At 48.8% G+C, this 24,272-nt stretch overlaps 2 protein-coding genes across 7 annotated transcripts in view; one reads left to right on the top strand and one right to left on the bottom strand.

Moving 5' to 3' along the window:
- PDYN (prodynorphin) overlaps window positions 1–20,129 on the bottom strand; it is a 103,533-nt gene extending 83,404 nt beyond the window's left edge. For 4 of the 6 annotated variants that reach the window (XM_044984690.1, XM_044984687.1, XM_044984685.1 and 1 more), the window contains exons 1-3: window positions 19,773–20,129; window positions 18,353–18,461; window positions 15,945–16,551 (exon numbers count right to left, since the gene is read on the bottom strand). The gene's annotated coding sequence lies outside the window, so the exon portion shown is untranslated. Of the gene's footprint in view, window positions 1–15,944; window positions 16,552–18,352; window positions 18,472–19,772 lie in introns of those variants that run through there. The other 2 variants (XM_044984686.1, XM_044984688.1) reach the window with 2 other exon arrangements.
- On the top strand, window positions 17,798–22,702 carry FNDC11 (fibronectin type III domain containing 11). Its single transcript, XM_044984681.1, is given in 3 exon segments — window positions 17,798–17,825; window positions 17,828–17,905; window positions 21,655–22,702. Coding segments are annotated over 3 exon segments (1,056 nt in total). The 3' UTR covers window positions 22,605–22,702.
- The last annotated feature ends 1,570 nt before the right edge of the window (window positions 22,703–24,272 follow it).

Genomic DNA, 24,272 nt, shown 5'->3' on the forward strand with positions numbered 1-24,272 from the left:
GGACTGGCTGAGCTAGTGGGCAGGATGACAGCGAGGCTTGTTTTATGGCACAGGGAGCTCAGCTCAGCTCATCCCCAGGCTGACAAATAGCCGTGGTTGAGCCAGCGTCAGGCTTGGCGAAGGCAGAGATAAACAGGCTAACGCTGAGGCCAACCCACGCACTCCCCCTTAGCAGGGAGATGACTCAGCCTAGGCTGCAGGCGGAGCTGGAAATGAGATTTGGACTCTGCTAAACCTTTCATGTGGACAAGTGCGGGGTGTGGGGGCCCCTCCATTTTCTGCCCTTTGCATTGGACTATCAGGAACGCTGGCTGGGGACTCTGGAGCGGGGGCCACAGACTCACCAAGACAGGCAGGAGTAGCGCATAGGCCAGATGGAACCTGAACAAGGGCTTCTTCTTCCCACCTGTCCCATCACTTCTGGGTTGAGTCTACAGAGATGGACCACGTCAGAGTTATCCACCACCTGCCGCAACTCCATGGAGTAGGAAAACCTACTCTGATCTCGGCACTGGATACAGATGGAGGACAGAGCAGCTACCAGTTATTCAGTTGTCTATAAATCACATCACATTATTGTAAGAAGCTTGTCATTTCTCCAGAGCCAGCTTCCCACCACCGGCGTCTCTGTCGGGAATGGTGGACGCCCATTAGCAGTGGAGGGCACTCAAAGCCACACCCAGCCCATCTGTTTTCAGCAGAAATCACTGCAGGGAAGAGGTATTGGATTCAGAGAGCACCCAGCCCGTCCAGTCTCAGCCACTCCCAGCAGCAGTTGGCACCAAATGGGATGGGGCGAGGAGGAACAGTAACTATCTTCAGAAACCTGGCTTCAGATTGGCATGGAGGCAGCAGACAATGTCCCCTCGCTAGTGTATTTTCTAGCATTGCACCCTATGGCTCAGCTTGCAGTGTCTGCTCAGGCAGGGGAGCAGGCTGGAGGAGCAGTCAGGATTCAGACATATGCATGGAGCTGTGAAGGGGCTATGACCTGGAATAGCAGGAGTTTCTGCATAGTACAACGGTGGTGCACTAGCAGAGCTGGGGGGGACCTGGTGGTGGCACACTCGAGCCAGGATTGGGGAGCTGGGCTGTTGGGGTGGAAACGCACACAGCCCCTGAACGTTCTGCGGGGCAGTGGCCAACATTATTACACCATCAATTTCATAGACCCCAGCGCCGCACAATCACAATTCAGGTTGATCCCACATCCAGAGAGCAAAGACACTTCTCATGGCTGTTTTCTTTCAGGATTGATAGCCTGGCTTTCTCCTCTGTGGACTAAGCACCAGCGAACAGAGACAGCGGGAGGCAAATGGCAAATGAAATGAGGGCATTAAAACCTCATTCCCTTGCCAGAGATGAGCTTGAAACAAGTTTTCAGCCCAGAACTTTAATATGTAGCAAATTACAAGGGAATCTTGTTCTCTAGAATTGCATCCGCCTCCAACCCACTTAGCGCTGTCGAGGCCTGTGCCTCCCCCGGGACCAGCCTGAGAGCAGCAGAGATGGATGAGCTGACACAGGCATGACTTCACCTGCCTGCCCCACAGTGTGCGTGTAAGGTGGTGGGGGTGGGGGAGTGACAGGACAGACCTCCCCCTCTTCCCCAGCACACAGCGATACATCACTGCCAGTGGCGTGCAGCGGGCAATAGCTCCAGTGGGGCCTGGCTCTGGGGGGCCTGCTGAACGTGCCCACGGCAGGGACCGCACGGCCGATGTCTGCTGGCGATCCTGCATGCTGGAGTGCAGGGAGACGTCGTTGTTCCTCCTGCCACTCAGAACCGCTTCAGCCCCTTGACTCAGTATCCGCCCAAGCCAGTGAAGCCATTGGGCTCCTTCTCCCAGGCTGGGATCCAAGAAGCTCCTGTGATGTTCCAGACCTAGAGACACCAAAATCCCATCTCCAGCAAACACCCTCCCAGCTAGGCTGCCTTGGTAGAGCCCACCTGGCTCCCAGGCACGTGCCCTCTCTTCCCACATGGGCATCCAGTCCCAGGAGGTCTGGTTAGCACAAGTTCTTGGAGAGACAAGAACCCTTCACTCCAAGGGACGAGCCAACCAGTCATCTTCCCTCTGGCCAGGGGCAAGCTGACGGGGCAGACGGGTCACAAGGAGAAGAGAGGCTAGCGACGGGGCAGGGCGCAGGGCAAGGCTGAACAACCCTTGGAGGGTGCAGTGTACAGGATGGTCCCTGCTGACAACAGTTAGCTGAACTCCAACCACACACCTGGCCCAGCCAACCCTGGGTCCAAACACCTCAGAGCTTTGGGCTGCCTGAAATCCAGCCTGGAGCTGGAGCCGGGTTTGGGGCTCGAGTCCATCTCTGATTAAATCTGAACCTGCCCAGACTAGCCAGAACATCCAAACCCAGCCTTCACCCCACACCATGCTCCTCCTGCCCCGTATTCCAGCCCCGGGCCCAAGCCATGCAGGCGCCAAGAACAGACCTTGGACAGGAATGACCCCACGCACACACTCATTCAGATCTGACCTTAACTCGCTGGGAGGACTGACAGTAACTTCTGTTGTAACAAGGGCTGGAACGATTTCCCCATTCAGAGATTTCAGTCACTCATCCTCTCAATCTACTGGGGTTCATTGAGGAAGGATGCTCCAATGGGTCAGGCGCTAGACTGGGACTTGGAAGACCCGGGCTTAAATCCCTGCTCCACCACAGACTCTCTGTGTGACCTTGGGCCAGTCACTTAGTCTCTCTGTGCCTCAGTTTCCCATCTGTGTTGATAATAGCCCTGCCCTGCCACACAGGGGAGCTGGGCAGATGGACACAGTAGCGATGGTGAGGTGCTCAGATAAGTAATTCAAATCCCAAAACAACCCGAGCCTCAATAAAAGAGAGTAAACAAGCCAGGACAGGAGCGGGGACCTGAGACAGCAGCAGCCCACCCCCTGCACTGTTGTGTGACAGTTGCATTGACGTTCTCTCCGGGACAGGTGCTGTGCAGCGTCTGCTCCCATCCGTTCTCCTCTCTGGGGCTGTAATACTTCGGCTGGATTTATACAGTACATTGGTGCCGTAAATTAAAGTGAGGGATTAGAGTGAGAAGCAGCCTGTGGCGCACGTTATAAATTCCAGGCAAACAGGCTCCAATCCCAGAAGGTGAATTTAGTCTGGAGATATTAGTCTGCAGGTTCCCAGGCAGACACACGATCCTGACAGCTCCAATCTCAGTGTGTCACCGTCTCCTCTGCCTCCTGCCCCTGCAGGGAGTGGGGACTTTCTACCTCCTGCCACACCAGGGCCACAGAAACAAAGCCCAGCAGTGTCCCTCCGTGTACAGCAGGGAAATCTGGCACTGAAGCGAGGTGGGGAGTTTCTGGAGGGCTGGGCAGAGAGAGAACACACTGCCCCACAGGACTGCACTCAGCTCTCCAGAGGGAGTCATCCCAGCAGTGACTGACCGCAACGGGGGCCAGAAACATCCCGCACCACCAGGCACTGGTGGGAAAAGCCCCTGGGAAGTTGGGGAACTCACTGGCTGCCTGCTCCTCCAGCTTGTGTGTCTCGGGGGCAGGGCCCAACCACTGCTGGCAGCCCTGGGGGACAGGCCGCTGCTTCGCCCCTTCTCCCCCCAGTCACCACCCAGGAGGCTGTGGCCACAAGAAAAGCTCCTGGTGGCCACATTTGAGAAACACTGAAAGCCCCTTGTCCTACCAACCTCAGCTCCCCTTGGCAGGAGCCCAGCCTGCTTCCTTCTCTGTTCTGTGCCCTCCTCTCGACTGACTAATGCTGCCAGGCTTTCCCACCAGGATTGGGTTTGTAACAGCTGTTGTGGGTGGGGTAGGTTTAAGACACTGTCTTTGGGACAGACCCTTCCTGCCCTGGCCCAGCGTGTGGGATTTGTACATTTGTGCATTACTGGCTGGATAACCGTACTCAGAGTAGTTATTAATGGTTCCCAATGCTGCTGGAAAGGTAGAACAAGTGGGTTCCGCAGGGGTCTGTTTTGGGACCGGCTCTGTTCAATAACTTCATCAACGACTTAGATATTGGCATAGAAAATACGCTTATTAAGTTTGCAGATGATACCAAACTGGGAGGGATTGCAACTGGTTTGGAGGACAAGGTCATAATTCAAACTGACCTGGACAAATTGGAGAAATGGTCTGAGGTAAACGGGATGAAGTTTAACAAAGACAAATGCAAAGTGCTCCCCTTAGGAAGGAACAATCAGTTTCACACATACAGAATGGGAAGAGACTGTCTAGGAAGGAGTACGGCAGAAAGGGATCTAGGGGTTATAGTGGACCACAAGCTAAATATGAGTCAACAGTGTGATGCTGTTGCAAAAAAAGCAAACATGATTCTGGGATGCATTAACAGGTGTGTTGTGAGCAAGACACGAGAAGTCATTCTTCCGCTCCACTCTGCACTGGTTAGGCCTCAACTGGAGTAATGTGTCCAGTTCTGGGCACCGCATTTCAAGAAAGATGTGGAGAAATTGGAGAGGGTCCAGAGAAGAGCAACAAGAATGATTAAAGGTCTTGAGAACATGACCTATGAAGGAAGGCTGAGAGAATTGGGTTTGTTTAGTTTGGAAAAGAGAAGACTGAGAGGGGACATGATAGCAGTTTTCAGGTATCTAAAAGGGTGTCATCAGGAGGAGGGAGAAAACTTGTTCACCTTAGCCTCTAAGGATAGAACAAGCAGCAATGGGCTTAAACTGCAGCAAGGGAGGTTTAGGTTGGACATTAGGAAAAAGTTCCTAACTGTCAGGGTGGTTAAACACTGGAATAAATTGCCTAGGGAGGTTGTGGAATCTCCATCTCTGGAGATATTTAAGAGTAGGTTAGATAAATGTCTATCAGCGATGGTCTAGACAGTATTTGGTCCTGCCATGAGGGCAGGGGACTGGACTCCATGACCTCTCGAGGTCCCTTCCAGCCCTAGAATCTATGAATCTCATCCCAAATGAGCAGCTCCTTCACCAAATGAAGATTATTTCTAACCAAGTGGCTGGGGAAGGAAACAATCCCCCCCGCTCCACTTCTTTCCAGGGCCACCCTTTTCCCCCAGACCCTAGTGGACTATTTACCTTTGAGACTACGTGCAAGGCAACATTGAAACACGGGATCAAAGACAAACTGTGAGGACCAAGGCCCCCATTGCCCACCCGTTGTGATGACAGGGAACTGATCATACTGGATGTAGCCAGTTGATCATGATGGGCCTTCCCTTCTTGGTGCTCCAGAGGAAATTCTTCCAAGGTCCCAGTCAATATGGCATGGAGATCAATCCCTCCCCACCCTGCCCCCCCACCCCTAAAGTGGGTCAGTAGCATGTGTGAGGAGTCAGGTGGCTAACAGTGTCCAGTTGGAGGATCACGGTAATGTCGGGGAGTTCCACTGCACAACTGCTAGGAATGGATGTGACCACAGAATCGCTGGTGGCAGGGAAGGGGAATGTTATTAACAAGGCATCCTAACATCCTAAAAGCTCAAATCCCCCAGGGATTGGGTCCATTGTACGGCATTGTGTAAACACAGACCACAAAACAGTCCCTGCCCAGAGAGCTCACCGTCTAGTTTCCCCAAACCCTCTACCGCTTCTGAACCAACTCCATTTGCCCCAACTTTTTAAAGGGGGCAGGGGCAGAACAATGTGCTTAAAAATAATGCAGCCGAGTATTTCCCTTTCTCCTCTGATGTTTATTTATTAGTAAATTACTATTTCATAAAAGCAATAGACATGAAATACGAGGACAGAAATTGCCAGTGACTTTTAATTTGGGTACTGCTGATTCCACTGTTCCAGCTATTGATTTTCCATAAAGATGAATCCCAGCTCCGCAGCCCACAGTGACAGGCAGTATCTGAGCATTTTGCTCACTCCTCAAGATTGGAAATATTTGTTTTATTTATTGTCAGCCCGCACTAATGAGGAGAGGAGGAAAATCAATTGGCTCCTTATATTTTGATCTCGAAGACAGAACCAACAAGTTCTTAACTGGAATGGTGTGGGAATGAGGACAGGACAGAATAACTGACTAATGCCACAGACAGCAGCTGTCAGCACTTCTACAGGCCTATCTTGGCAGATGAGAGGGGGAAAAGGGAGCACACGGAGTTCGATTGCTTCATGTTAATTTATAGTCATATTAATTTATAGAGATTCATAGAGTCTTGTAAAGTCTCATGGGCGAACCCATCCCTGGCGTAATGCCACCAAACCCTGTGGAGTTATAGTAAGGATGACAAGAAACTAAGATCATCAGCCAGTCTATATTTTTACATCCCTAAAGTCAAGATGGAGGCCCACAGGCTATTTGGGATTCTGGGTGGGGTGGGGAATTTTTAAGGGGACCCCATCTTTTTCTGCTTACATTTGGGGTGGATAGTGGCATTTATGGCAGTGAGGAACTGACAGCGCTCCCTGGAGCAGGATCTGTGCACACAGCTCTAGCAATGCCCCAATTCAGACATATGTGGAGATTAATGGAAGGAGGAGGCACACAACAGAGCCCTAGGGGGGCTCCTATTAGGGCCCTAGTGGGGCTCTGGGTGTTCGCTACTTCCCACCACCCAACACAGATGTAATGAGGTTGAGTAGTGTCCGCAAAAGAGAAACTAATTATTCCTCAAGAAAGGCTTTTAATGACTTAGGACTATAAAGGCAACACAGACAGAATGTGCCTAATGACAATGTGCCTAATGACTTTAATTTTAGTAGCTTTAACCTATTTATAACTTTATCTAATCAATTTATAAACTTTTATTGACTTTTATGATAACTTGATGGTAACTTATACTGAAGACAGGCACAGTGGCTTGCAAAACTACTATGATTTATAAACTACTAACTTTACCAACGCTGTACCTGTTTCCAGCAAGGCACCAAACATATACAGTTACTATATATTGATTAAACCTATAGTATTAATACAGACTTAAGATTAACCAGCTCGAGCATTACCAGACCGTTTTAATTCATACCTCACCCTGCTTTCGTCCAAAGTTACGTTACCTTTCAGTTGACCATTTCCTGCACTGGCCAGGCACAGACAGTCAGTGAAGCACAAGTCCCTTTGGTTCAGGGGGTGTATGTGAGCCTGACAAAGAGCGATTTCTTTTAGGTCAACAACACACAAACACACTTGCGCCTCTGCATCTTATTTAATACAATATTTGCTGGCCGTGCTTCAAAACAAGTCAACCAATCAAGGTGGCCAAATAGTCCAGGGTGGCATTTGTGGTTGTTTTGAACTTATGAACTGTGCACCCGTACCCAGCTCATCTCTTCTGTATGTGGCTAGTTGTGGTCAATTTGCTAGACTCAAAAATGCTCGATTCAGCTTAAAGAGGTATTTGGTTGCAGAGCATAGTAACCACAAATCTGTATCTACCTTGACAGAGTTTCCTTTTTAGTCTATAAAGCTTTCTAGATAGATTATGCTTATGCTTGCAGGATTCTACTGTACTCACTTCTTACAACTTCCGGAAGTTTGAGGCCTAACAGTACTTAGCCTGACACTACTTGGCAGGGCTTATGCACATTAAGCACAACATACAACACCCTTACCGCTAGAAAGTACTGGAGTGAAATCCTAGGCCTCACCAAGTCAGTGGGAAAACTCCCATTGACCTCAGTGGGGCCAGGATTTCACCGTAGGTCCCTAAAGAGCTGTGCCAATGCACCCAGTTTAGACTTGCAACATTTCTACTTTTCTAGTCTTATGTCCCCACCTTCCTCAGCTCAATCCTGACCTACAGCAACGTCAGCTCTCCAACTCCTTGGCCTCTCTGGCCCCAAGACTCAAATTCAATGCATTAGAGCGTGGCAGACCTTCTCTTGTGGAGCCCAAATGAGCTCATGTCGCTTATTTCACTTGTGATCTAATCCAGATTTGGTTACTGGCCTCCAGAGGTGAAACCTCTGCTCCATCACTTGACCCTTTTCAAATGAAGTCCTTTTATAAATTATACTGATGTGCAAAAAGCTCCCAGACGATACAGGCAGGGGGCAAAGGACAACTCCAAGCAGCAGTGCACAAGGACCAGACAACACCATCTGGGCCTATGAAATGAAAATATCAGTGTATCATTTCCTGATGAATGTCATCATTTCAGTTACAGACCATGTACATCCCCTGCCCTCCCCATCAGCACCCATTGCCCATGAAAAAGGACACTCCGCTTTCCTTTTTACCCATCTTTATTGTCCTCAAAATCTGCAGCAGGACTGTATCTGACAATTGCTTAGTTAATCTTACCATGACTGGGAAAAGAAATGGCAAACTCATGCTACCTTGGACAACTACACTGATTTCTTAAAGTGACAGCTCTCCTATTCCTATGCTATTCAAACACTTCCTCTGCAGAGGCTCAGGCCTGGCATTATGGAGCTCAACTCTCATTCAGTTAAGAAACTTCAGGAGAGGTGCACCAGCATGTCTTACATGTAGCATCATTTCTGAGCTCTGATCCAATGATTTCTGCACAGAGATTCTGCGGCTGCTTTGGAGGACAGGACACATGGTAGATTTGCTGATGAAAGCACCAGTCATTACACTCAGCTCTCTACCATGAGTGATAGCAGAGGGTCTATTATCTGTAATAAAGCGCCAGTCACATGGCACCAGTCACATGGCCAGTCACATCCCTTAGGTAACAGAGTATCCAAATCTCATCACTTAGAAAAGAGGTTTTGCCTCATGATGGGGCAACTAATGCCCAGTTCCAATGTCACTCTGGGGAGGATGGTCTTTAAAAGAGATGTGTTTATTTGTTCAAGAAGTTAACAAAACTCTTAGGTCCGGGGTAGTCAATAGGCAGACCGGGGGCCAAATCCGGACCGCCAGATGCTTTTGAACAGACCCCAAAATCTTTTTAGTTACTTATTATTATGATCATTATTGTTATTTTCTCTGGAATCCAGATCTTGACTAGACCTGGCCCAAGACATTTGGACCTTGCCCAAGAAATAATTGACTACGTCTGTCCTAGGAACTTCAGGAAATAGCACCAGTCCTATGGTGGATGGCAAAACCCAGGCATACTTGAAGTCACAACTGTCAGCTCTGTCGAAGAAAGAATACTTGCTTTCATCTACAACTAGTCAGGAGAACGTGCCCCACTTTACCAAGCACAGAGCTGGCTGTATTGCTCCAGGTCTCAAGGTTGGATCACTGCAGCTCACTCCATTAAGGAACGACGCACCAATATTAACCAAGCTTAATGAAGTCCAGAAATGCAGCATCCGCCTCCTCGGCATGATCAGCTGCAAACAGCACATGGTGCTTTGCACACGACACTGACTCTCTGCGGAATGCCAGGCCAAATTCCAGGCCTCGGAGTTAAGCTTCAGGGTCACGCCTGGAACTGGCTCACGGTAATGAAGAGAGCATCTCTCCTCCCCCAACAGCTCTGTTCCTCGGGAATGATGGAGCTGTTACTCTCAAAGGCAAAGCTCATGACAGTGGCAGCAGGACTTTCTCAGCTGCAGAGTCAAGGCTTGGAGACTTAGATCGACCACCAATCACACAGCCTCCAGGACATTAGCATTCCCACAGCCCTAATGAGAGCAGCGAGAAGAGAGAAATAACAGTGACTCACAATCAGCCTGATTGCCATGGGGGACGCAGGGAGGACATTGGGCCCAGATCCACGAAGGCATTGGAAGTTAGGCGCCATCATGCCTTTTGGCTCCAGGCCTTAGTGACGTCTCTTTTTTGAGGGCTCCCAGATACCAAGAACCTAAACAGTCAGGCAGACCCTGCAAAGACCCTCCTCAGCATCGCCTTCAAGCAGAGACGCGCCTCACATTTAAAAGTACAGGAAACTGAATCGTAAGATCTGGCAATACACTAAATGCATCACTCTAGGATAATGCTAGCCAGCCATTGTTCTCCAGCTCATTCTCAGCAGCGTGAGTCACAGCTTCAGAAGGAAAACACACATATCTAATTCAATAGGAAAACATCACTCTCCCCTCCACAGACTCCAGGGAGGAGCACAGAGACCAGCTCCTGGCCCTGTGGGAGCGGGGTTCTAAACTACTGTGGTGTGGATTTGCTTTCCTGTTTGAAGCATGCACTGTGTGACATGGAGACAGTGTACATGCAGGCAGCGTAGCCTGTTGGTTTGGAGTAGGAGACAGGGAGTCAGGACTTCCCAGCTCTGCCAGTGACTTGCTGTGTGGCCTTGAGCATGTCACTTAGCAGCTCAGTGCCCCAGTTTTCCTATCTGTAAAATGGGGATAAGATTTGCTGCCTCCCAGGGATGCTGTGAGGCTTAGTTCATGAGTGTTTGAGACAATTGAATGAAAGGCACTGTAGAAATGCAAAGTACTGTGGTTAGCTGGAGTGTGGCAAGAGCAGTGCCGCTTAGGAACACTTCCTGCGGCCAGCCAGAGTTCTGGGGATGTAGTTCAAAATCAGATCTCTGGAAGACCTCTGAGAGTCATAGCCTTCCCCTCCCTAGAGATGAAGAGAGGCAGATGAGATCTGAGCTGTTCAGTTCCACTTATTCTGCCAAGATGGGAAGCATCAGTATGAACAATAAGGGTACAAAGAGGAGACCTAAGATTTGCCAGGGTGATTGTCTGATTGAACTGGGCCTATGGAGCCGACAGCAAAACAAGATCCTGGGACCAAACACTACACCCTCCAGTGCAATCATGATGTGTCACATCACCACCACACACGAGTTGTAACAGGGCTACCAAGGGTGCTGTGGAAATCGCCACTTTAAAAAGCACGTCTGGAAGAGATCTCAGCATATACAATACACTCAGATGCTGGTATATTCGGACATCATCCAGAGACACACATGTCAAACTATCAAACACAATGATGAAGGAAACAGACTGGGATCTGATTTCAGGGATATGAAACACTATTTGTGTATTGCTGACAGGGGTTTGTTATCGTGCAACGAGCACTGAATACAGATATCCACTGCAGTCGTGGGACAGCTGCTGCTTTTCTGGTAGACTGTGATGATGTGCCTGCCACGACACCTTTGTCTAGGACATAAAGCAGGATTTTAAAAGGCTGTTGAGACTGGCTTTCCATGTATTGCTCAGCTATCTATTTGTAAGCACTGCACATTTGCTGAGAGAAATCACCTCCAAGTTTGATCCCTACCCTCCTATACATTGGTACCTTGGGTGATGTTATGTCACCATACCAATGATGGGAAATATCACTAGTTAAAAAATACCAGTGGGTGAGTAGATGGATTTGGTCAAGAGCTCTTTGGTACCCAACTAGCACTAGAACCTCTTCAGAGCAGTGATCATTTATTCTGCCGCTACATCAAAACCCAGGGGAGAGGCCCAGATATTCTACCACTAGGAGAGGACTTAGAAGATAGACATTGGGGAAGAACTAACCTTTGGTCTCAGTGTCAGCAGAAATTTAGCACAATGCTCCTGGTGGATATAAGTTATGAGGTGACCATAAACTGCCTAAAAACTGTGGAGGCCAGATGAATCCATTGCAAAACCAAAGTGCATTTTACAGTTACTTTGCTATGCAACAGAGAGAGCTTGTGCTTGCCAGTGGATGAAGCACAGGTCTGGGAGCCAGGAATTTCTCAATTCTAATCTTGGCCCTGCCCATCACAGGGTCAGTGCTTTGCCTCAGCTTTTAAACTGTGTCTTGGAGGAACCCCTTCAGAGAACCAGCCCCCCAGGAACTCACCCTTCCTTCATAGTAGGCCTCATGGCCTCAACACCTCTGAGAAGGAGCCTCTGGACTCAAGCACTCCTGCTTCACACCATGAGCTCTGCCCTGCAAGTCCACATTGAGACTTGTTTCAGAGTAGCAGCCGTGTTAGTCTGTATCCGCAAAAAAAACAGGAGTACTTGTGGCACCTTAAAGACTAACAAATTTATTGTAGCATGAGCTTTCGTGAGCTAAAGCTCACTTCTTCGGATGCATAGAATGGAACACACAGACAGGAGATATTTATACATACAGAGAACATGAAAAGGTGGAAGTATGCATACCAACAGGCAGAGTCTAATCAATTGAGATGAGCTATCATTAGCAGGAGGAAAAAAAACTTTTTGAAGTGATAATTAAGATGGCCCATAGAAGGTGTGAGGAGAACTTAACATAGGGAAATAGATTCAATTGGTGTAATGACCCAACCATTCCCAGTCTTTATTTAGACCACAGTTAATGGTATCTAGTTTGCATATTAATTCAAGTTCAGCAGTCTCTCTTTGGAGTCTGTTTTTGAAGTTTTTTTGTTGCAAAATTGCCACCTTCAAGTCTGTCACTGAGTGGTTAGGAAGGTTGAAGTGTTCTCCCACTGGTTTTTGAATGTTATGATTCCTGATGTCAGATTTGTGTCCATTTATTCTTTTGCGTAGAGACTGTCCGGTTTGGCCAATGTACATGGCAGAGGGGCATTGCTGGCACATGATGGCATATATCACGTTGGTAGATGTGCAGGTGTACGAGCCCCTGATGGTCTGTCTGATGTGATTAGGTCCTGTGATGGTGTCACTTGAATGGATATGTGGACAGAGCTGGCATCGGGCTTTATTGCAAGGATAGGTTCCTGGGTTAGTGTTTATGTTGTATGGTGTGCGGTTGCTGGTGAGTATTTGCTTCAGGTTGGGAGGCTGTCTATAAGCAAGGACTGGCCTGTCTCCTCAGGCCCTATGCTACCAGCACTCCCAGCTATCTTCGAGACACCACTGACTTCCTGAGGAAACTACAATCCATCAATGATCTTCCAGAAAACACCATTCTGGCCACTATGGATGTGGAAGCCCTCTACACTAACATTCCACACGAAGATGGACTACAAGCCATCAGGAACAGTATCCCCGATAATATCACGGCTAACCTGGTGGCTGAACTTTGTGACTTTGTCCTCACCCACAACTATTTCACATTTGGGGACAATATATATCTTCAAGTCAGTGGCACTGCTATGGGTACCCGCATGGCCCCTCAGTATGCCAACATCTTTATGGCTGACTTAGAACAACGCTTCCTTAACTCTCGTTCCCTAACACCCCTACTCTACTTGCGCTACATTGATGACATCTTCATCATCTGGACTCATGGAAAAGAAGCCCTCGAGGAATTCCACCGAGATTTTAACAATTTCCATCCCACCATCAACCTCAGCCTAGACCAATCCACACAAGCGGTCCATTTCCTAGACACTACTGTGCTAATAAACGATGGTCACATAAATACCACCCTATACCGGAAACCCACTGACCGCTATACTTACTTACATGCCTCCAGCTTCCATCCCGGACACACCACACGATCCATTGTCTACAGCCAAGCTCTAAGATACAACCGTATTTGCTCCAATCCCTCGGACAGAGATAAACACCTACAAGATCTCTATCAAGCATTCTTAAACCTACAATACCCACCTGCTGAAGTGAAAAAACAGATTGACAGAGCCAGAAGAGTACCCAGAAGCCACCTACTACAGGACAGGCCTAAAAAAGAAAATAACAGAACACCACTAGCCATCACCTACAGCCCCCAACTAAAACCTCTCCAGCGCATCATCAAAGATTTACAACCTATCCTTAAAGATGATCCCTCACTCTCACAGATCTTGGGAGACAGGCCAGTCCTTGCTTATAGACAGCCTCCCAACCTGAAGCAAATACTCACCAGCAACCGCACACCATACAACATAAACACTAACCCAGGAACCTATCCTTGCAATAAAGCCCGATGCCAGCTCTGATTCAAGTGACACCATCACAGGACCTAATCACATCAGACAGACCATCAGGGGCTCGTACACCTGCACATCTACCAACGTGATATATGCCATCATGTGCCAGCAATGCCCCTCTGCCATGTACATTGGCCAAACCGGACAGTCTCTACGCAAAAGAATAAATGGACACAAATCTGACATCAGGAATCATAACATTCAAAAACCAGTGGGAGAACACTTCAACCTTCCTAACCACTCAGTGACAGACTTGAAGGTGGCAATTTTGCAACAAAAAAACTTCAAAAACAGACTCCAAAGAGAGACTGCTGAACTTGAATTAATATGCAAACTAGATACCATTAACTGTGGTCTAAATAAAGACTGGGAATGGTTGGGTCATTACACCAATTGAATCTATTTCCCTATGTTAAGTTCTCCTCACACCTTCTATGGGCCATCTTAATTATCACTTCAAAAAGTTTTTTTTCCTCCTGCTAATGATAGCTCATCTCAATTGATTAGACTCTGCCTGTTGGTATGCATACTTCCACCTTTTCATGTTCTCTGTATGTATAAATATCTCCTGTCTGTGTGTTCCATTCTATGCATCCGAAGAAGTGAGCTTTAGCTCACGAAAGCTCATGCTACAATAAATTTGTTAGTCTTTAAGGTGCCACAAGTACTCCTGTTTTTATTGAGACTTGTGCCTCTCCTGGGACCAATGCCCCTCAGCAAGGATTTTCAGTGACAGCAAGCAGCGTTTTCAGAACAGAGTAGCTTTAGACAACCGGAACACGGCACTGAAAGTGCTCAGGTTAGCATAGAAAAATGAAGGTTAAAACACAGGCTAGCTGGCCAAGCCAGAGCAATCAATCAGCCAAGCTGTAATGGATTCCATTTCAGGTTCTGTCTCTCCCGGATGCCTTGGTCAGATCCCGGTGCAAGCAGCCAGCTTCTGCCAGAAGCCCACCCATTGTCCCCAGCTGGTCACTTCCCAGTCCTTTGTCTCCAGGCAGGGCACATTGAGTTCACAACCCCACCGAGTTTCCCACTGTTGAGTGTTGATTGTTCAGTCACTGGAGACTGCATTCTCCCTCTGAACCCCTTGGTGATCTGTTCTTAAAGACCTATTCATTGCGACCCAGCCAGCAAGCTGACACCCACACTATGTCCTGAGCTGTTCCAGGAGCCGTGTTAACCCTTTTGCACCCACTGCATAGCAATGCAAAGTACAGAGGGAAATTGAGGCAAGCAGAGTTCATAAACATATACAGAAAACGCCCTCTTTGTTACACCTAGGGCAAGCAAGTATGGGCCAGCATTCCTAGGCACTGATCAGTGAGGTTCCCATTGACTTCAGTGAGAGCTGCAGGTACTCTGCACCTCTGAAAAGCAGGCCATTAACTGCTGTGCCTTGGGTTCCTCCTCTGTAAAACAGAGCTGCCTGCCTCACTGGGCGCTGTAAGGCTTGGTTGATGTTTGACAGCATTGTGAAAACGTACCGTGCCAGAGCAGTGCTAAGTAGCACGTTCACAAAGGGAGTCACTGTGCATCAAGAGGAGGAAGGAGCATGGATCAGGGTATAATAAGCTATAATAAATTGTGTGCAAGAAGAGGAGATGTAGTGGGTGGCAGGTGAAGGTCATGGATACAGAAGGTTTAAACCGAGTGCTGTGCGTGAAAAGTGCAGGGTGGGTGGCTGCAGAGAAAAATGCGGGGAGGGGGGAAGTGAGCGGCACGTGTGCAGTGGGTGAAAGGTGAGGGAGGAGGGTCTAGAGGCTACAGAGTGATGGCTCTGCAGTGGGTGGCATATGAAGGAGATGCTCATAAAGGGGGAAATGAGCAGCTCAGTTCTCTCTCTGCACTGGACCCTCCCAAACCCGTCTAGTTTTCCTTCTTCTACTCTGGGAAAGAGTGTGGAGGGGGTTGTTTTGGGTAGGTGACTTGGATGCTTCATGTTGGGCAGCCAAAAACATCTCACCCGTATTTCTTCCCCTGCCTCGTCACTATTCAATAGCACGCGCCCATTGCAAGGAGGCAAAGTTTAAAACAGCACAAATCTATCAGTGTTTTCCACTGACAGAGGGGGGGAAACAATTTTGCTGCCCTCTTGTGGAGGAAGGATATAGAAAATTATCTTTCATCCTTAAGTTCTGACCTAGCAATGGGGTCCGAGGGGGAGTAGAGCAGAATCCCTCTCCTAAGGATGCACTAAAAGCTTGTTTTTCCCACAAGGTTAATTCCTGTAAATCAAACCCCATGGACACTCACCTTCTAGCCCATGAGTGCACTTGAGATTGCGGGACTCTCCCGTCTGTCCCACCGGTGACATTCCCAGGAGTGGATGCAGAGCAGTCTCAGCAGAAGGCCTTTGCAGCTTGTCCCTTCCGGCTGCCTAGCAGGTCCTTTGATTCCCCCTTTGGGGTAGTTCTCTGTCCACTTCTCGATATTCTTCCAGTCTTCATACGTAGAACTTAAATGTTATGAGCCACATTGGGATCCCCTTACTCACACCCCTTCCACCATGAATACACCAATCAGCCAGTCCAGGAATCAGGTACTACACAGTATCTGGGATCTGGCCCTAAGGCAGGAAGTTGTGTAAACCCCTTAAAGAAAAAAATTGAAAATGGGCTCAGGGCCACGTATCTGCACCAGTTGGTTTTGTGCAGCAAAATGTATATCTTAGGTCCTAAGCACAGTTCTCAGTGCCCCAAACCCCACGCGGAAGGAGGTAGGAATGAAATCTATAACTGTAGGTACCTGGGCACATGCAAGCCCGGGATGGGGTATGGGCCAGCCGAATTCTCCCTGCCGGCTGTTGACAGTGAAATCATAGGATCCAAAACCAGGCAGGCAGGAGCGCAAAAGAAACAAACTGCGAATAAAAAAATCAGGGCTGGTCTTAGCCCTTAAGAGAGCTTCTACGCTGCTGTTTCCAGGTGTCCTCCCCAGCACCAGGCACAGACCAACCCTCTTCCCCCGAGCAGTCCTATGCCACTGACCCAGCTCAGACCCCCCCATCCTGCCCAGTGCAGCAGAACCAACCCAGCTGCCCCTCACTCACCCACCCCTCGTTCCCCCCTCATCTAGACCCCCACCTGTGCCTCTCCAACCTCCCCAGCCCCCTCCTCTGCCTCTACCAGCCCCCTCCCCCCAGCCCTGCCTGTGCCTCCCCCTGCCCCCCACCCTCTGACCTCCCTGTGCCTCTCCCTGGCCCCCACCCCCACAACCCTGCTCAGCCTCCCTCCTCTGCCTCTCCCAGCCCCCCACAGATCTCCCCAGCCCTGCCTGTGCCTCTCCCTGGCCCCCACCCCCACAACCCTGCTCAGCCCCCCTCCTCTGCCTCTCCCAGCCCCTCACAGACCTCCCCAGCCCTGCCTGTGCCTCTCCCTGGCCCCCACCCCCACAACCCTGCTCAGCCCCCCTCCTCTGCCTCTCCCAGCCCCTCACAGACCTCCCCAGCCCTGCCTGTGCCTCTCCCACCTCCCCAGCCTCCTACCCCAGCCCTACCTGTGCCTCTCCCCACTCCCCGCTCCCACAGCCCTGCCCAGCCCCACTTCTCTGCCTCTCCCACCTCCCCAGCCCTGCCTGTGCTTCCCCCAGCCCCCCACCCCCTGACCTCCCTGTGCCTCTCCCTGGCCCCCACCCCCACAACCCTGCTCAGCCCCCCTCCTCTGCCTCTCCCAGCCCCCCACAGACCTCCCCAGCCCTGCCTGTGCCTCTCCCACCTCCCCAGCCCTGCCTGTGCTTCCCCCAGCCCCCCACCCCCTGACCTCCCTGTGCCTTTCCCTGGCCCCCACCCCCACAACCCTGCTCAGCCCCCTTCTCTGCCTCTCCCCGCCCCCCACAGCCCTGCCTGTGCCTCTCCCACCTCCCCAGCCTCCTACCCAGCCTCCTACCCCAGCCCTGCCTGTGCCTCTCCCTGGCCCCCACCCCCACAGCCCTGCCCAGCCCCCCTCCTCTGCCTCTCCCCGCCCCCCACAGCTCTGCCTGTGCCTCTCCCCGCCCCTCACCCATTTACCCCCCCCCACTCGAACCCCCCCTCAGCCCAGCGCCCCCCTGCCCGCGGGGGGCAGACGGGGCGGGCCCCGGAACCCGAGGGGGGGGGGGCTGCACGAACAATGGGTTCCCATGGCAGCTGCCTGGGGCTGGCGGAGCCAGGGCAGCCCGGCCCAAGCGAGGGGGCGGCGGGGAGCTGCCCCGGGACACGCCGCCCGGCTCGGCCACAGGTCAGGAGCCTCGCCCCCCACCGCGGGAAACCAGCCCGAGGGGACCCCGGGGGCAGAAAGGGGGGCCGGGGGGAGGGAGCCGGGGGGGCGGAGGAGGGACACCTGAGAGGATGGTGCAGGAAGGGGGGGATCCTGGGGGAGGGGCATGGAGGGGGGATCCCTGAAGGGAGGGTGCAGAAAGGGGGGAGTTCTCAGCGGAGGGGCACGGAGAGGGAAGGACTCCCGGGGGTGGATGGCGGGCAGAGAGGAGGGGGTGGACAGCCCCTCCCAGGAGCCAGCACAGAGGCTCAGGGGAGCCCCCCAAGGCAGTGGGGGGGAGTCCCTTCTCTGGGCACAAAGGGAGGAAGCCAAGGAGGCCTGGCACTCCCCAGCTGGCGGGGGGCAAGCCCCGGATCCCCTCACTGCCATTAGCAGGGCACCCCAGCTGCCTCCCTTCCAGCGCCTCACCTGCCCTTCGGCTGGAGCATCAGCTGCCCCCAGAGTCAGGGTGTTGCATCAGGGTCGGACTGGGCCCTGCGCTGTCATGCCCATAAGGAGGAGGAACAATTACCTCTTTCTAGGGTACAACAGAAAACACAAAAGCAGCCACAGTTCAGCACTACCAGACCCTGTGTATCATACTGGCAGCACCAGGCTCTCCCTAGCCTGCCACTTAGGCCTTCTGGCTGGGATTGTCCAAGGTTCCTCAGGGAATTAGGCACCTCCCTCCCAACAATTTACATCAGCCTCAGGTACTAAAGCTGAACACATTGTTAAAATCTAAATTCACTTCTCCCTCATCCCGCTGCCTCTTTTGGCTTTCTCTGACCAAACTGCAAGGCATAAGCCAATTTCACTGTCAGTTATAGTCAGTTTCATTTTCAGCATCTTCCCTGCTTTCATTTTTTAGGCCCTAATTCCTGCAATTGTTGCATGCAGCTAGATCAGGGGTTGGCAACCTTTCAGAACTGCTGTGCTGAGTTAATTTATTCACTCTAATTTAAGGTTTCACGTGCCAGTAATACATTTTAATGTTTTTAGAAGGTCTCTTTCTATAAGTCTATAATATATAACTAAACTATTGTTGTATGTAAAGTAACTAAGGTTTTTAAAATATTTAAGAAGCTTCATTTAAAATTAAATTAAAATACAGAGCCCCCCAGACCGGAGGCCAGGACCCAGGCAGTGTGAGTGCCACTGAAAGTCAGCTCGCATGCTGCCTTCGGCACACATGCCATAGGTTGCCTACCCCTGAGCTAGATCCTTATTCCTCCATAAAACCACGCAAGTGTTTTAAAAGCATCTCTGTCCAATGGAATGCAGAAATAATTACAGAAACATTTCTGTTTGATTTAGCTTTGTAAGAGATCATTTTTACATCATCTAAAGTTTGGGGCTATATAACCCAATAAACTGCTAGCTCTATATTACATTTTATACTGTGGTGCCCTGGGGCTGATCTGTGTCAAATTTTTGGCTTTACCTTGTTTTCCCACATTGTTCTGGTGGAAAGAATAAAGTTTACAAAATTCAGGACATCCTTGAAAAAGTATCCCTGGGACTGAAAGGATAATCATTAAAGTAAGTGCATGGTGTGTTGGTCCCAGGATATCAGAGAGACAAGGCGGAGTGGACCAATTTCTGTAGGTGAGAGAGAGAGAAGCTTTCCATCTACACCAAGTTCTTCTTCAGGTCTGGGAAAGGTACATGCTGAAAGCTCAAAAGCTTGTCTCTCACCAGTAGAAGCTGGTCCAATAGAAGATATTCCCTCACTCACCGTGAGAAATAAGTGACACTTTTGCACTTCTATAATCCAAAGACTGAAAGCATGTCACAGATTTAATTATATCTCATAAAATAATGCCCCATGAAGTTAAGTATTACCAACCTCATTATATAAATGAGGATAATGGGGCACAGATTGGTGCTGTTCTACCCACTAGGTAACACGGTCTTGTCAGAAAACATGTGAGGAGGAAGAGTAAAATTTCAGAATTATGCACTGTAACCACTTTATAAAAAACAACTCTGAGAAAAAGCCGCTAATGCCCTGGCTGTCAGATAGCTACTTGAGAACTAGTCTCCGTGTGTCACTAGCACCCTCTTCATGGTATTGAAGCGTAGCTAGGCTAGCAAAGCAACAGCTTGACATTGCACATTTTCTTTGTCTTCCATATCAACTATGTTCCGTTTTCAAGCCTAAATATGGGCTTCAAACTGGCATCCAAAACAAGCTGCATTCTGGTTCAGTCATTATCACTGTCAGTGAAGATTCAAGAACCGGAATTTAGCTGACAATTCTATTTTTGATACCTAAGCCATAGATACCTCAACTAAAAGATAATACAGGTAGGTCTTCCATGGCTACATTGGCTCAGCAGTGGTATCAAATAGTACCCTTGCCTTGGTCATTGTAGGAAATAGATACAACGAAGGAGACAGAGCAGAGGTGGAGTTATAAAGGGCCATTTCCATTGTCCCTTTTCTGACTGATTAACCATTACTTCGTTCACGGTTATTTTCCACGTGTTGTGTGTCATGTTGTTACAGTGAAACGCATGTAGAATAACACGTTTCATCCACAGGCAAATTAATATAATTCATTCTGAACCATTATAATGTAAACTAAACGAAAGGTGGGGAGAAGGATTGGTCATTCAAAACGTTGACATTTAGCAGTGGGTTGCACTGTCAAACAGAAAGGACACATGACAGTTCCTCTCCTTACAACTCTGGTGAGGTAGCACTGGGACCATCACATTGAGTTCAGGCCACTGCACTCCCAGAAAGATGTTGATAGATTGGAGGTCTTTTAAAGATAGTAGCCAAGCTGATTTGAAGCCAATATCCTGCAGCTGCCTAAAGGAAAGCCTAAGACCTGAATGTGTGTATAGCTTGGCTAAGCAAACTAAGGGAGGGATGTAGACATCTGCAGATATGAGAGATGTGAATGACCAGCAAGAATGGAGAAAGAGAGAACTTAGGGCGGTATAAAGTGGTCTCAATAGAACGAATGAGATGAGGAAAAAATGTGAGAGTATCAGGATCAGTTATTTACCCCTTCACATAACACAAGAACCAGGGGTCACCTAATGACATTACTAGGCAGCAGATTTAAAACAAACAAAAGGAAGCATTTCTTCACACAACACAGTCAGCCTATAGAACTCTTTGCCAGAGGATGTTGTGAAGGCCAAAGCTATGGTGGGGTTAAAAAAAAACAATTAGATGAGTTCATGGAGGATAGGTCCATCAATGGCTATTAGCCAAGATGGTCAGGGATGCAACCCCTTGCTCTGAGAGAGGCCCTAGACCCTGATTGCTAGAAGCTAGGTGTGGACAACAGGGGATGGATCACTCACCAATTGTCCTGTTCATTCTCTCTGAAGCATCTGGCATTGGCCACCATTGGTAGACAGGATATTGGGCAAAATGGACCATTGGTCTGACCCAGTATGGCCATTCTTATGTTCTTATCTATTAAACAAAGATATAGTCCCTCAAGGGAAATAGCAGGAGCCCAGTTGATTGGGATATTTAGGACTAGACTAGACAAAGCACTCAAAATCATAATCTTAGAAAGAAACGTTCTTGCATTGGCAGGGAGCCTGATTGAGTCTAACAGTTCTTATCCCATCTCTAATTTCTAAGATAATTTATAATTAATGTTAAAGTAGTATAAGGAAACAGCAGTCACCATCATAGTATGCTCCATATTGACTGCTTTTCCTTTGGTTCTTAAATGATGTTATTGTTGCTTTCCTGCACAGCAACTATGAGTTTTGGAACCATGGATGTGTATTTGAATGAGATAGAAAACAATCTGCAGAGTATTTTGTACAGCGAAGAGGAGGATCAGGAGAATGAAACCTGGAAGATGTACATGGAGAGGAAGAACATTGTGCTGGAGTTCCTGCATGCTGACTTGAGTCTCCACCTGCTGAAACGCCACCATAAGCGAATTGAGCTTCTGAAAAAGTGCTCTTATTACATTGAAATTCTGCCCAAGCATTTGGCACTGGGAGACCAGAACCACCTCATGCTGCCCACCACAATGTTCCAGCTGATTGACCCCTGGAGATTCCAGAGGATGAAGAAGGTGGGAACAGTCCAAACCAAAATCCAGTTGTTGCTCTTAACTGACCTGTTAGAACAATTGGAACAGGGGCGGGAGGAGCTGGTCCACTTCCTGGAGACCTATGACATGGTAACATTCCTCGCCAAGTGGGACTTAGTCAAGCAAAAGCTGTCAAATCTGTCTGAGCTGATGGATAATTTCCTTGCCATGCTAGTGCCTGGAAGGTTGTATGTCAAGCATCGTCTGGTGTCGGATGTTGGGGCTACCAAAATCCCACACATTAGGCTTGTTCTGAGTACCAAGATGCCAGTGATGTTTGATCGAAAGGAATCAGTGGCACATGAGGACTGGGTGAGCCTCAAGTGGTTTATCACAAGTCAACAGTCACAGCCTGAACAGTATGAACTCAGGTTTAAGCTATTGGAGCCCCGAGCCCAGCAAGAGCGGATCCAGTGTGGAATAATGCCGGTCACGTCCAACATGTGTGAAATCCGGAACCTGCTGTCTGACAGATCCTATAGATTCACAGTTAAAAGGGCAGAGGCATACACACTTGTCTATGAACAGTGGCGTGATACCATCACATTGAAGACAAAACCTTATCCTGATGAAGACATGGAGAGCACCATGTGCGAACCCTGATGGATGAAGCAGCAGATGAGAATTTTCTAATTTTATCAATTCAAAGAAGTTGAATAAGTAAAATTTAAAATGTATTTTTAAAGGTTTTTGCATAAAAATTGAGCTTCTGTCTTAAATTGTAATTTCACGAAGTGCCTCATATACATCTTTATGGTCTGAAAACAACACAATTTAACAGTCACCACCACCTGGTGCCTCCACCCCACCCTTTGTGCCATCCGTTGCCGATGAAGGTCAGCTACCCCTTGTAGCGAGTAGGCTAAGCAGACTATAGCCGTGGGTAACAAGATGACCACATTGTGTCTGACACAAAACAATTTAGGGGAAGTTTATCCACTGTCCGGTGCCTTCCTACAAATCAACAGCTGACCCAGCGCCTTCTTCCCACATAATGTCCTCACTTTTCATTGCCCTTCCCCCGCCGACTCCTTGTGTCCTTTCCTCATTGCCCCTTGTCACAGCAACAGTGCTCTCTTTACACGCACATACTCACCTAAATCCCAATCCCCACGGTCACTCACCACTGCCCAGTCTCCATGCCCAGGTTCCTTCCACCAGCCTCTGCCATGTAGTTGCCCTCTCATTTCCCATCCCATGGTAATGCTCTACAGTGCAGGAAAAGATCCTTTTTTGACTTAAAACAGGAGAGGGCAAAATCTCCAGGGTGATCAACCTCTGTAAAACATCAGAGGGGTAGCCGTGTTAGTCTGGTTCTGTAAAAGCAGCAAAGAATCCTGTGGCACCTTATAGACTAACAGACGTTTTGCAGCATGAGCTTTCGTGGGTGAATACCCACTTCTTCTTGCATCCGAAGAAGTGGGTATTCACCCACAAAAGCTCATGCTGCAAAACGTCTGTTAGTCTATAAGGTGCCACAGGATTCTTTGCTGCTCTGTAAAACAGTTTTTCTTCTGTTGAATATTGGGGTTAATGCTAACTTCCTCTTTTCCCATGTTTCTGTCCAGATTCAGTTCTGTAGAATCCTTTAAATTAAATACAGCACAGAGTCTATTCACGCATGGACATACACACACACACACACAGACCTCATCCCCATAAATAAACATTTTTCATTTAATAAATTCAATCATCTTTACAATTATGGCTTACATATGAAACAGGAATGTTAAGGTTCTTATTTAAAAACATTAGGGGCAGATAAAAATATTTGTATCCAAAAATGTTGTTCCAAACCTGTTACAAGTCACACGTTACAGACACAAACAAGATAAAAAACCTGTCACGTTTAAGGTTCCTTAATTTGCATTTCACAACACGTAACATTTCCATTTAAAAACTGATTTATTGCAGTGGATCATATTCTACACAGCTGAACGGCTCCTCAGGAATAGCACCAGTCTATTCCTACTGAAGCCAAGGATGATTTTTCTATTGGTTTTACTGGGAGCAGGAGCAGACCCACAGGAGATTGCTAAAATCACAACGATCAGTCGGCTTGAAGCCTGAGACACTGTTTACTCTACATGCAGATCACCTTTCCTGAACTCACATAGGGTCAAAGTCTAGACAGTGGTGGGGAAAGCGACGCTACCCTCCAGTATGAATGGACATGTACCACAAAGGCAATTTTAACAGGTGCTTGTCTTCTGGCTGAGAACCCAAAGACAGCCCCTTACCCCAATCCTGCAGAAAGAACAAGCTGTATGG

This window comes from Mauremys mutica, chromosome 13, assembly GCF_020497125.1.
Source record: "Mauremys mutica isolate MM-2020 ecotype Southern chromosome 13, ASM2049712v1, whole genome shotgun sequence".
NCBI classification, from domain to species: domain Eukaryota; kingdom Metazoa; phylum Chordata; order Testudines; family Geoemydidae; genus Mauremys; species Mauremys mutica.